Below are 15157 nucleotides of genomic sequence, written 5' to 3'. Positions count from 1 at the left end.
GATGTTTAATATTAATATTAAACAAATATTGTGTCTATACATTATTATGAACATTACCATTAAACATCGATATAAATATTTTGATTTAAGATTAGGTTTAATAACTTTAAGTTTATTTAGCTTCAATGACATTACTTTTATATCCGTAGAGCTTTTTATATCATTTGGTTCATGTACCATTTGGTTATTTTAAAGGATGAGGTTTATAAGATTATTTTTTTTAATATTAATAAAAATGAGTTTAGTGTTAATCTTTATATTGGACAAAAACATTGATATTAATATTCTAGAAAAATATTAATATAAACATAAACATTAATTTAAATACAAATATAGGTTTACTAACATTAATAATATTGGATTTTAAACATTAGGTTTACAAAATTGTGAATTTTTGTTGAGTATTGTTATAAGGTTCTTATCACTCATTACACTTTATCACTCATTTCATGTATACAATATGTATTGCTAATAAGGTTTATATTTGTAGAAATTTGTATATCATTTGGTTCATGTAGCATTAGAATATTTTATAACATGAGGTTTATAAGATTAAATTTATTAACATTAATAAAAATTGAATTTATGTTTATGTATATATATCTATATATGTGGATCCTTGGGTGTTTGCGCGTGTGTGTATTAATTTTGATTTTGTCGTTTTGTCTTTCAAATGTAGACATGGAGAATAATTATGTCATCTATTATGCCAAAGTAGTGCACAATATTTCTGGAGTTATAAGTTTTCTTTCGTATATTGAGAACAAGCTTGATAGAAAACTTGGCTTCCATCTTGCTTATATTGATGAGCATATTCATGTTCTAGATGAAATGAAAACGAATGTAAAATACTTGTTTCATGTGCACTAGAGGGAGTCTGGGAGGAGAACAAGAAGGGATTGGTTGGAGAGCATGAAGGGTCGTGATCATTATCCTGTTGATTTGAATTGGTGTTGCTTTTTTCATCGGTTTGGTTGTGCTTTGGAAGAGGGTATTCGATAAATGAATTTTGATGGAGTGTTTGAATTTTTGTTTCGTAGTGGAATTATTTAATGTAAAGAAAAAAAGAAATATATGTTAATTTCAATTTTCTTTCTTCAGTTTCAATGGCAGTGAAATGGAATTTTTTTCTCATTTTTGTTGTTATGTAGAAAATTGTATATCTCTGGTCTTAAAATGTCTTATTGTGTTGTTCTTCTTTAAATCCAATGTGCTCAATTTAGAAGTGTTTTTCTCCTTTTTTGTTATGACTTTGTGTTCTCTCAAAATACATATTTCTCAATTTTTTGCATTTATGATTCTTTGCTCCAATGGCAGTGTTATTGTTTTATTTCGTTCTCTTGGATTTGTAAATGTTTGAAGTTTTTTGTATGGGTCTCTTTACTGTGTTGATGCTTTTCATAAATGAAAATATGATTGAGGTTTATAATATTAATGGTGGGACTTCATGTTCTTGTTCTTTATATCAATACTCTTGAGCTTTATACTATTGATATATTCATGTGTTGATATTCATGTATTTATGCTTTAAAATTTATTAATTGTTTATAATGTATTGATATAAATTTGTTGATAGTTTATCATGTTTTAATGGTTTATAGTGTATTATTATTAATGTATTGATATTAATGTTTTGTATTGATGTCTTAATGGTTTGCAATGTCGTTCTTACATTGATTGTGGTTTATGTTTATTAGTATTGTTTTGTATTATTTAATTATTTACATTTATAATATTTTTGGTAGGGATTTAGGGCTAAGGGGTTTAAAATATCTAATATGACATATATTCTCTCACTTTGAAAACCAACCATCTTCATCCCTTGTCGAACATTGCATTATAATGAAGATTGTATTCATATGAAAACCATAATGAACCATGGCGAATCATGGTCAACCATGGTCGAACATTGCATTGTAACAAAGATTGCCTCAATATGAAAATCAACGATGGTTAAGCATGGTCAATGATGTTTATTTTTGGGTTTATAATATTTATCTCGGGGTTTAAACAACTTGGATTTATAATATTAATCCGTTGGGGCTAATATTATTCCCTTCAATTTATAATCTCTTGGGTTTTTTATTATTTATCTATTAGGTTTATTACTTCTTTGGGTTTATAATATCAATTCCTTTCATTTATTGATCCAAGGTTTCATATTCCTAGGGTTTATAATATTAATCCTTGGGTGCAATATAAATGCCTTGGGTTTATAATGATGATAAACCCTTGGGCTAATAAATCGCTTGGGTTTAAAATGATGGGTGAAATATCAATTTCTTGTGTTTATTAATCTAAGGGTTCATATTCCTAGGGTATAATATTATTCATAAGGTTTATAATATTAATCCTACGATTTAATATAAATCCAATGCATTTATAGTCTTAGTCAACCATGGTCAACCATGGTCCAATCTCACATTGTGACGAAGATTGTCTTAATATGAAAATCAACCATTGTGAACCATGGTCCAATGTCGCATTGTGACAAATATTGTCTCAATATAAATATCAACCATGGTCCAATGTCACATTATGACAAAGATTGTCTCAATATGAAAATCAACTATGGTCAACCATTGTCAACCATCGTCAACCATGGTCGATCATGGTCAACCATGGTTGAATGTCACATGTGACAAATATTGTCTAAATATGAAAATAAACCATGTCCAACTATGGTTATCCTTGGTCCAATGTCACATTGCGACAAAAATTATCTCAATGTGTAATCAACCATGATAAACCATGGTCAACCATGTTTATTTAAGGGTTTATAGTATTTATCTGAGGATTTATATACCTAGGTTTTATAATATTAATCCCTTGTGTTTAATATTATTCCCTTGGGTTTACAAACCGTTGGTTTTTTAGTATTAGTGACTAAGATTTTCCCAATATGGAAATCAACAATAGTCCAACGTCAAATTGTGACAAAGATTGTCTTGATTTGAAAATTAATAATGCTCAACAATAGTCAACCATGGTTGAACATTGCGTTGTGACAAATATTTTCTTATTATGAAAATGAACCATGATCAACCACGGTCAACTATGTTTATTTTAGGTTTTATAATATTTATCTTTCAGTTTATATTCCTTGGGTTTAATATTATTGTCTAGGGTTTATAATACCTTGGGTTTTAGTATTAATCCCTTGGCTTTATTATTCCATTGGGTTTATAATATCAATCCCCCAGGTTTATTAATCTAAGGGTTCATATTCCTAGGGTATAATATTATTCATAATGTTTATAATATTAATACTAGGGTTTAATATAAATGTCTTGTACTTATAATCATGGTCAACCATGTTTATTTTAGGCTTTATAATATTTATGTTAGGGTTTATATACATTGTGTTTATAATATTTATCCCTTGGGTTTATAATCCCTTGGATTTTTAGTGTTGTTTCATTGGGTTTATTATTCCTTGGTTTTATAATATCAATCCCTTGGGGTTATTAATATATGGGTTCATATTCCTAGGGTATAATATTATTCATAGGGTTTATAATTTTAATCCTTAGTTTTTATATAAATCCCTTGGGTTCACGGTTCATGGTTTAATAAATTATTATCAAATTAGAAATATTGTTGTTAATATTAATATTATTATTATTAACAATAATTAATAAAAAATATGAAAAACAATATTTAAATTTTTAATACTTAATAGTAATAATCAATTAATTATTAATTTAAAAAGAATTAATTGATTATTATTAATAATTAAAATTATTAATTGATTATTATTAATATCTAATTCACTAATTGTATTAATTATCTTTAATATTGGTTAATTAATAATGATATCAAATTTAAATTATTATTATTAATAATAATGATATTAACTAATCATTAATTAATAACGGTATTATATTTAAATAATAATATTGATTAATAATAATAATAATAATAATAATAATAAGTATTGATCCCTTAGCCTTGTTAATCTCTTAGATTTATAGTATTTATCCCTTGGGTTTACTAATTTGTTGGGTTTATAATATTAATAATCCCATGGGTTTAAAATGTTAATTTCTAGGGTCTATTAATGCCATGTGTTTTTAATATTGATTCCTTGGGTTTGGGTTTATTAGTCCTTTCGGTTTATAATATTAATAATCATGTTTATTAATCCTTTGGGTTTAGTTGGTATTTTTATTTTACTTTAAATAAATATATGAAAGATATTAAAAGTTATATTAATAAATATATAAAAGTCATTGAAGATATTGGTAAGAGATATATATTTATTATAAATAATAATAAAATACTAGTATTATGTTATATGTGAATTATATGGGTGTTTGAATTATAACTATTAATATATTAACAAAATTTAATAATATATTATATATATATTATATATATATATATATATATATATATATATATATATATATAAACTCTAATCCTCTTTGGTTGGACGAAGACCCTACTCTGGCTAGTAGGTACAAAAGGAGCTCTGAAGACCTCGGGGAGAATCTGTTTGGGTCAGAGCTAGTCAAGCTCTGTAGTGCTGAGGATCTCATAATTTGCAATGGTCTAAAGAAGTGGCCCAATTCTAGCCAGATGACCTGCATCCATGGGCTTGGTAGCAACGTGGTAGACTATGTTATTTCCGATCTCCATTTATACAACGAAATAATAAATCTTGACATCTTAAATGACCACGAGCCTGACTCTGATCATAGGCCTTTACTTATAACTCTCAACTTTGTCATGCATAGAGATCCCATAGAAAATAATCCTTATAGCCAAAAGAATTTAATATTTGATAGAAATAAAAATGATCTCTTTTTAAAAGAATTAAAAACTAATTTGCTTCCTTTATCTAGTATATGCAACATAGAAGAACTCTACCATAATTTTACTACAACCCTCTCATATTCTATTAATAAGTTCTCAATTGAAGTTTCAAATAATAAAAGAAATAGCAAAACCAACCCATGGTATGACAAAGACTGTAAAAATGCGAGGAGAGCTATTAAGGAAGTTGTTGATGAATCTCTTAAAATGGACAAGATAAAAATATAAAAAACCCTAACTAAAAGAAAAAAGAGGCAGTACATTCGTAAAAGACAAGAGAATCTCTTACACCTCTCTAAGGTAGCTCCTAAGAAATTTTGGAGGCAGATTCTGACTAGGAAAACTAAAGATAGTAATAAAATTGCTTTACACGATTGGAATTCCTATCTTAAAAAGCTCTATGAATCTTCAAATATCATGGATAACTTTGAAATCCTGCCCACAACGAAAGAAGGTTTCTCTCTAGAAGACATCAATTTTGGGGTTAAACGCTTGGCTAATGGGAAAGCTAAGGACATTGAAGGTTACCAGGCAGAAATCTTAAAAACTAGAGGCCCTGTCCTCATCCCCCACATCCACAAGCTTTTCAATCAAGCAGTCAAGCAAGGGTTCCCTAAGCTATGGACTGAGAGCCTCATTATCCCTATTTTTAAAAATGGGGATACAAATAACCCCTCTAATTATCGGACAATTATGATCAGCCCTCTCTTAGCTAAGTTATATGGTAGTATTTTGGAAAAGAAGTTGAGCATATGGCTTGAAAGTGAAGGTAAGTGGGCTAAAGGCCAAGCGGGTTTTAGAAGGCATCACTCAACAACAGACCACCTCGTTACGCTTAGGATCATTGTGGAGGAATGTCGTAATGATAAATCCAATCTCTTTTGTTGCTTTGTGGACTTTAGAAAGGCTTTCAATATGGTTCCTAGAAACAACCTTTGGAATAGATTAGAAGAGCTAAAGGTTCCTTTCGAATTAAGAGTTGCCGCTATTAGGTTATACGAGAATGTAATTGCCAAGCTAAAGAGCAATGAGGGGTGGTCGAAAGATATTAAGTGTAATATCGGAGTTAAACAAGGTTGTCCCCTCTCCCCTACCCTATTTGGAATTTACATTGACAAACTTGAAGGTTATTTAGAGGAAGTAGGATGTGTTGGCACGATCTTAGCTGGGCTAGTTGTCATCCTTCTTCTCTATGCTGACGATATTGTTCTCCTCGCAAGGTGTCCATATGATCTTGATAAGCAACTGAGGCTTCTTAAGGATTTCAGCTCCACCATGGGTATGACTGTTAACACTGACAAAACAAAAGTTATGATTATCAAATCCAAGAAGGACACCTACACTAATTTTATGTATGACAATAATAACTTGGAGGAAGTGTATTCTTACAAGTACCTAGGAATTGATATTCATCACAAGCTCAACTGGAACTATAACATTGAGAAAAGGATTAATGTGGGGTGGAAATCTTACTTTGGCCTTGAAAATAATTGTAAAACGGCAAACCTCGTAATGTGGGATAAAAATAAGTTCCTCTTTGAAACTTTAGTCACTCCTGTTATCTTATATGGATGTGAGGTTTGGGGTTGCAGCATCTCTAGAGAATCTTGGAGAAAGATTAAGCAAATCCAGAAGCGCTTTATAACATATAACCTGAAAATTAAAAGTAATACACCCTACCCTATTCTCCTTACAAAAGTAGGTATTTCCCCTATTGAAAGCCTAGCTATGATTAGGCTTCTGTTGTACAAGCACAAGTTCAATAACATAGGATATCATAGACTTCCCAAGCTAGCTTTAAATTCCAGCCAAAACCAACTAAGTCTCAAATGGGGGTGGTATAAAGACACGAGGGCTTGGTTGAACCATTGGGAGATCAACGAGAATGATGCATTGCAAAACATTAATAACATTAAAAATATTGTTACTTCTAAGTTCAAAGAAAAAATGTGGTGTGAGAAAGATTTAGCGGCTAAAAGAAAATTAAGTTATTATAAGAAGGTCATCAACCCCACCCTAGAAGATCAAAAGTATCTCTCTGCTTTAGCTAGCTCAAAGAAGAAAATTAATATAGCGAAGATTAGAACGAATTCTCATGAGCTCCATAGTGAAATAGGTCGTTGGACAGTTCCTAAAACACCATGGATGGAAAGAATCTGCTATTTCTGTGATAATAGGAACATTGAGGATGAAAACCACTTCCTCTTAGAGTGCCCCGCATACAACCACATTAGATCTCAGTTTCATAATCTTTGTCACAATACTGACCTTCCTAGCCTTTTACGATGTCAAAATTATAGTGAGCTTGGGAGGCTTCTCTCCAAGCTTTTTGAGCATAGAAATAAAATCTTAAATCAAACTAAATAATTTGTTTCTTTAGGTCCAATAGACCAAAGTTTGGTTTCAGTGGATGTTAATCATCATCATCATATATATACATATAGTAAAGTATTAGTATAATATATAATATTAATATAGTTAATATTATTAATATACTCTAAGTAAATATACAAAATATATTGGCAATTATATTTATAAATATATAATAATTATTGACCATAACATAATAGTGAGAATAAATACATATTATTAATAAAAACTAAATATTATTATTATATTATATGTGCATTATATTAAAGTTTTAAATAAACAAAATTTCATGTAACAATTAATATTATATTAATATAAAAAATAAAATAAAAAACCTCTTATATAATTTATAATAAAAAATAATGAACTTTTAATAAAATAAAAGTAAATTGTAAATTATTAATGTATTAGGTGAATGATATGAAATTTTTAATATAATAAATATAATTACATAAATATAAAATAATATAGCTATTATTATTTCTAGAGTTATTAATAATAAAAAATAATTGATTTTTAATAAAATAGAGGTAAATTGTAAATTATTAATGTAAGGGTAAATGATATAAACTTATCCAGATATATTAGCCACAAACCACATTGCCAAATTGAAAAATTAAAGAAATAGATATAATCTCTACGGATATGCAAACATGACGTGCGCAAACGCAAACTGGTTACAATCATGGAACATCAAACGCAAACTGGTTATAATCATGGAACATCAAAAATAGATTGATATGCAACCTAAAACTGAGCATGGTAAATCTGGAGCAGTATGAACCCTAAAAAGACGAAATTTTGTTCTCTACGGTGATATAAATATTCTATTAAGACAAAACAAAAGAGATCAGATAGTGTAATTTATGTGCTTTCGTGTGATCTAAATGTTCTATCATATGTCACAACATGTGGAATTCCTTGCATACTCGTGAGTTGATGCTGAGAGTCTGCTGTTGCAGTTGACCACCATGAATATAGACGGAACGTGGAAGACATATCGAGATAATGAAGGATTTAATGTTCGTTGGCTCTATTGTATACTTGATTTCACCTTAGGATCGTGTGTGGTAGCGATGCTGCCCATCTTTTGCTCTTACTATAGCGCTCGCGATGGCATTTAATGCAACAACTACTGATTGCAGATTTGGGACCCGTTGAGTCATTCATACGTATAATGCAGGCAATGCCCGATAGGAACCGATTCCATAAACCGGGTGATGGAACAGTTTTGATCTCTTTTTCATTTGAGAATGTATATTTCAACTGGAACTTTCCTTGCACAACTTGCATTTGGTGTTCGTTTCAACTTCTTGATATGATTTATGATTGTTTTATTCTTTTGATAGCTCCGTTTTCAAGTAACAAGTTTTTACTGTCAATGCCTAGTAACTGAATCAAGATCTATCCTACAATATTTAAACAAATATGGGTGTTCTGCCTGAATTGGTAATAAGTAGGAATTGGTTGGTTTAAATTGATTATCTGTTACACTATGATAAATTTTGTAAATGTGTTATGAAGAAGTAATGTGTATGTTTTTGTAGATTTAGCAGTTAAATTACTGAGTGAGTGAAGGTGGGTCCTTGTTTTATGAATAAAAGAAACTTATAGACCAATATGGTATTTGGTGTGGAACTTACCTTAAAATTGAGACAGATAATTTTTACAAGCCACTGATAAACCACAATAATTAGAAAAATAAATAAATATAAATCCACCTGAATATAAATCCACCTTGAGAATCAGAAAGATCGAATCATTAGGTATAAAAATATAGTTTTGAAGAATCAGAAAGATCGAATCATTAGGTATAAAAATATAGTTTTGAAGTAAGGAGGAGCTTCAAGGCACAGTGGAATTAAAATTATGGATCCTGTTGTTTTGTCATGGGTGCAGACCCCACACGTCTCTATCACCTACATCAGCTACAGAACTTCCTATCATCTTCGACTTTTGGATAATGCTTGGCTCTGGGATAAAGGGCTGTTTTAGATGATACGTAGCCGCAGTCAAACAAGTCTCGTTCCATGCCAAAAAGTTTTGAACTTTTAAATTGGTTTGAAAATGAAAATGTTAATGTAAGTAGATCAAAGTAGTTCTGTCCCATCAAGAGAAGTAACAGCAATGCCATCCTCAAGAGCTACTACTCCAGATTCATCGAGAGAGGACGCTCAAGCCTATAAATTATGTGTTTGAAGAGACAGAGCAACAACTCAAGAATCAATAGGACGATATATACCACCTAATATTGCAGTCTGTAATGGAAAACCAGAACTCTCTCACAGATGAGGAGAGAAGTGTTGAAATATATGGATCGGGGCACCGGGATGGTAGATCTGTATTTCTGGAATCAGTCAGTTTTGAAATTCCTGCAGCGAGATACTTTCAGGCATTGGAGGGGCCCGAGCTTGAAGTTCTAAGGGTGAGAAGGCTATGGATATATGCTTCACTATATTATTAGTAGATCAATAAATTCAGGCTATATTTGTTTATGTGCGTGTCTAGTGATGCATAAATTGTTCAGGATCCACGTTTCTGATATTTATCTTTATTTTAATTTTGATTTTGGTTTGTGATGTGAGATATCAAATTCTTTGGAGGTAGTAATTTCCAGAGACATATCCAGTGTCGGTGAGACCTCGAAATATTTGGCAGTAGTAATTATCTGTGAGATAATAGTGGAAGTGAGATAGCAAAATTTTATGAGGAACAATTGTATTTTAGAAATTAGAGAAGTGTAGTGCATAACTTTGTATGAAGTAAGTGATGCATGAATTCTTTGTATATTGGTTCACTGTGTGTTTATGTATAGTATTTGTCTCATGCCTATCTGCAAGTCATGAAGATTTAGGATGTAGCACTCATGTTTGAACTTTATACAGATAATTAATCTTGTTAATCTTGTACATGGGGATAGGGAGCAATTATATAATTTATACATAGTTTCATGGTATGAAATCTATAGAAAAATTAAAGTAGCCATAAAGACTTTAGCATTGCTTTTCGTCCCATATGAGTAGGGTTGACAAAGATTCTATTCCTTGCGACTGTTATCCAATATATAGAGTTAATTACAGAATACCTGCTGAGAATCTAGCATAGCTTTGAAAAACATGTGTAACTCAAGAACATACAAATAACCCACTTCACAAATATTGGAATTTATGAGATAACCTCCAGCTTTGAAGAAATTCTGTGTATTTCAAGTTCACACAAACAACCCATTTAATAGATATTAGAATTTATGAGATAACCTTCCGAAGGTGATCAGACGAGTTGTAATGAGTCTGTGAAGAGGAGTGAGATTATTATATAGGTATTTGGGCCGACTAAAGTCTTATATAGTATACTGAATCTATTAAACAGTGAGAAGTTCTGGTTTCCAACTTCAATTTCTCAATCCCTGGAGCACTGAGAAGTTCTCATGACCTACGCATTAATTTATATGTGACCTAGAGGTTTGTTGGTGGTTTGGTTTTGATGTTTTTCCTTCCTTTGCTTTCAGGACCGTGAGAAACTTGGACTTCCTCCCGTGGATAAAAAATGGCCGTTTCTTCTGAGATTTCCGAATGCATTTTTCGGAATGTGCATAGGGTTGGCAAGCCAAGCATCGTTATGGAAGGCTCTCGCCACCTCTCCCGCTGTTAATTTTCTCCATATCCCACCGCAGATAAATTTAGCTCTCTGGTTACTTGCAGTGTGTATACTAATCCTTGTTTTCTGCACTTATTTCCTCAAAATTATTTATCATTTCGAAGCTGTCAAGAGGGAGTTTTGCCATCCAGTGAGGGTGAATTTCTTCTTTGCGCCATGGGTTGCCTGTATGACGCTAACTATAGCAGTACCTCCAGCAATAGCAAAGTCCGTCCATCCATCATTCTGGTGCATTTTCATGGCTCCTTTGCTGATTTTGGAGCTCAAAATATATGGTCAATGGCTGTCTGGAGGAGAGAAAAGATTATCAAAGGTAGCCAACCCGTCTACACACTTGTCTGTGGTGGGAAACTTTGTAGGATCTCTATTAGCGGCTCGCTTGGGCTGGATGGAGCCTGCAAAATTCTTGTGGGCCGTAGGGCTGGCCCATTACTTAGTATTGTTCGTGACACTCTACCAGAGGTTGCCTACCAGTGAAACGCTGCCCAAGGAACTCCATCCAGTATTTTTTCTATTTTTGGCTGCTCCTGCCACTGCAAGCTGGGCCTGGGAGACAATTTTTGGAGAATTTGATACAGTTTCACGCATCATGTATTTTGTTTCACTGTTCATCTATACTTCTCTGGTAAGTATAAGTGGATGCTTTATTTTAGTTGCTTAAACTACACTTTGTGTTTATACTACTTGAACTGTAAACGATCCTTTCTATTTTATGGTGCAGGTTGTGCGCATCAAGTTGTTCCGAGGGTTCAGGTAATCATCTTAATGCTGCCACTATTTCAGAGATTTTCCTATATTCAAAGGCATCAATTATCTTGATATTGTTGGGACATTTCAATATTATTTCTGGGACCAGTTTCAAACCACTCAGTGTGAATTGATAAACCATATTGAGTGGTTCAAAACTAGTCTACAAGAAAAATATTGAAATATGATTTACTAGAAGAATTTTCTCGTAACATTATGATTATAGAAATTTACATTCGGGATTATTTTGGTATTATTATTTATACTTTTAATATGTTTGGTACTGTCTTCCAGTATTCTCCAGAATAAAAGATGGGGCCTGCTTTATCACTACTTTTTCTTAGAATCAATCGATATGAAAGATATTGTTCAAAATATGTTTGCGCTTTATCATTAGTTTACCTGTCTCTGCAGATTCCATCAGAATGGTTTGACTTTACAGTTTTGCCTCAGTTTTAAGCGAGTTAAAGAATAATGTCCAAATTATGTCTATGGAGCTGTAAAAGTGAAAGAATAAAACATAAATAAACACAACCCAACCGGCGTGCAATGTACAAGCTACCTTTAGCAAAATAAAACAATGTCCACAAACACGCCACTTCAATCCTTTTGAAACCACCTTCTCCTTAGATATATTTTTGCCCACAGATTTTATATGTTTTTTTTTTTTTTTAATTTTCCAGGAAAAAAGCTTAATTTTATTATAGGAAATAAAATCACATTCTATTATCATATGTATATGTATATTTTATTATAGGAAATAAAATAAAATCACATTCTATTATTATATGTATATGTATATATCTGGTAAATTTATTTAAAAATATCAAAAAGGCATTCTAAAAACCGTTACAAGTATAGACATCGTCTTTGCAATCTATCAAATTTGAGTCTTCAAAAATTTGCAGAGTGAAAGTTTTGCAGGGCAAAAAAAAACCTTAATATCATTAATTCTGCTAAATTGTTTGAACTTTCACCTAGTTCCATTTTTATAGGGAAGAAATGAGACTATCAAAAATAATATTGCACCAGCCCAACAAAGTCTAAGCTCAACTGGGCTGCCCCTCAAAAAAGTCCCATAGCCTTGACTTATCTATCCCAGCTTGTGTAACAGTGTTGCTATAATGATCTGTTTGAAACTTGAGTTGGGTCATTGGGCAGAAAGTCTACTATAATTATCCATTGAGTTGCTGTGATATCTGGAAAAGTAAAACGATCCTTAAAAGTTCCCCTTTATTCTTACCAAGCCATATATCCCACAAATTCACAAAAGGATCTTAGCCAAAACTGAGCACCATTCAAACCATGCCTCCCAGAGATCCAATCTCCCTCTTTCATTTTTCATTTTTTTCCCTTCCTCTACATATCTGCAACACTTATTAAGTTTTCAATTTCCCTGCAGTTTACTTTTTTTTTTTAAGTTTCCCCAATTTCTATGTACCTTACTGCTAGAAGTCGTAATCGTTGCTTATACCATAATGTATCGTAGTTTAACGAATGCTAAATGTCTCATGAACCCTCTATTTACTGCCTTGTATAAAATTTCGTTTTTCTTTTCTTACATTTATTCCTTTTAGACTGCAGTTTTAATCTCAATACCATCCTTCTCCTGAGCTGCAATTTAAATGTATGGTGTGTTGCATACTTGTTATCTGTATCCATATTTCTTAATTTAACCTAATCCTATCAGCAATTGACACTGATGAAACTGGTGAATATAAATGAACGCCATGGCTTCCTTTTTGCAGGTTCTCTATTTCATGGTGGGCATACACGTACCCAATGACATCGACATCAATAGCGACAATAAGATACTCAGAGCAAGTACCCCATCTTTCCACACACGTCTTGGCTGTACTTCTTTCAACCATTGCCTCTGTTACAGTCTTCAGTCTCTTCGTCGCAACTCTCTTGCACGCCTTCGTTTGGAAAACTCTCTTCCCCAACGACATGGCCATCGCAATAACGACCAAGCAGAGAAACAATATGATCAACTCATCTCCCAATCTCAAATTCAAGTTTTATGATATTGAACGAACCAATACCAAACCAAAAGGGCCAGTTCGCACCAGTTTCGAGCTGCTGAAAGCTACAATAAGGAACCACGGGCAGCGCAGAGAAAAACCAGTATATCCGGACAATATCTTAGTAGACGATCAGCGTCATGCAGACGAGGAGCAAATCTTGGACAAATCAGCTTGCCTAAAAAATGCTGTTCATATTGTTCCCCGAGATTAATTTTCCTTTGCTGTACTTTTATTTTCTCTTGGTTCTCTACTGTTTTTAACAATACTACATTATTGTTGGTGGAGCTAATGACGAACAGAGAGCTATTTGATCACCAGGAATGAGAATTTGTTGGATTCTCAACTCTCAAGATCATGAATGGGATCTTTGTTTTTCATGGAATAAGATTTGTTGGAATGACTTTTTCTTCCCACTGTGATGAAAACTGGTCGGTTGCCACAGTGATGAAAACTGGTCGGTGTGTCTGATTCCTATACTGTGTCGGTATTGCAACATATGTCCACTGTTTTGGATAATAATTTCGTGTACGCGTTTGTAATATATTTTCGTCGTTCAAATATTAGGGTTTCTGTAACCGATAGTGTGGGGAAGTTTTCATTATTCCATTCTAATGTTGGTTGAACTTGGCACCAAATGTTTTTATATTTTAAAAGTCTACATGTCAACTTGGATGTTTATTGAGTATAAAAAGCTTTTATAGATGCCAATTTGGATGTTTAGCGTATATGGGAAGAGATTTAGATACCTAATTTTGGAGGGGTTAAATGTTTTACTCATTATTGGACCTACAGTCATTTTATAACCTGAGGTAGACTTTAAGGGTAAACATTTAACATGTCATGTTAATATTTAATATTTTAAATTTAATGTTGATTTTATTTAAAAATTAATTTAATTGTTATTATGTATAAACGCAATATACTAGCCAAATACCATGGGACAACTTATTATGAATATCATGGCCCAAATACCATATTTATAAAAGAGGTACAATAAATACATAAATATAAAAGAGGTATAATGAAGTATGGTAAATAAATAAAAATATATCAAATGGGATTAGAAATCAATGTCTAATTATATAGCAAGATTATGGACCAAATACCATGGTAATAAAAAAAATATGATAAATAAATAAATTTTTTTTTTTTTTATATTTACTCCATAAACTCTTTATATTTACCAACAATCAAAAAAGAGGTTTTATTTAGGTGAAGCCTATGGGCCAAATACTATGTGCCAAATGATTATTAATACCATGCAAAAAAAATATTATTAACCCTAATATTATTATTATTAAATTTAATAACTTTGGATTAATACAATATTAAATTTGTTATATTATAATATATATCATGATATATATTAACTCTAGATATATGTGGGAGGGAAGAACAAAGACATAGAGTGATAGAGGTGGAGAGATAGGGGGAGTGACAAGGGAGAGATGGAGATAAACTGAAAGAGAGGGGAGAGGAGGAATGAAGAGAGAGAGGGAGATGAGTGAGAGAGGTAGAGAAGGGTAAGAGAGGAAGAG

General features: G+C 31.8%; 1 protein-coding gene across 1 annotated transcript; it reads left to right on the top strand.

The window, feature by feature from the left end:
• Positions 1 to 9345: 9345 nt before the first annotated feature.
• Positions 9346 to 14242, top strand: LOC149255937 (guard cell S-type anion channel SLAC1-like). Its single transcript, XM_089460602.1, has 4 exons — positions 9346 to 9613; positions 10697 to 11470; positions 11567 to 11598; positions 13341 to 14242. Exons 1-4 carry the CDS (start codon positions 9452 to 9454, stop codon positions 13828 to 13830), a joined length of 1458 nt encoding a protein of 485 aa, XP_089316728.1. The 5' UTR covers positions 9346 to 9451; the 3' UTR covers positions 13831 to 14242.
• The last annotated feature ends 915 nt before the right edge of the window (positions 14243 to 15157 follow it).

The sequence above is a fragment of the Pinus tabuliformis genome, chromosome 7 (genome assembly GCF_031772625.1).
Source record: "Pinus tabuliformis cultivar Carrire ecotype Pingquan chromosome 7, CPIR1, whole genome shotgun sequence".
Taxonomy (NCBI): Eukaryota; Viridiplantae; Streptophyta; class Pinopsida; order Pinales; family Pinaceae; genus Pinus; species Pinus tabuliformis.
Note: the sequence above shows the minus strand (reverse complement) of the source record. Positions and strands in the feature narration are given on the sequence as shown.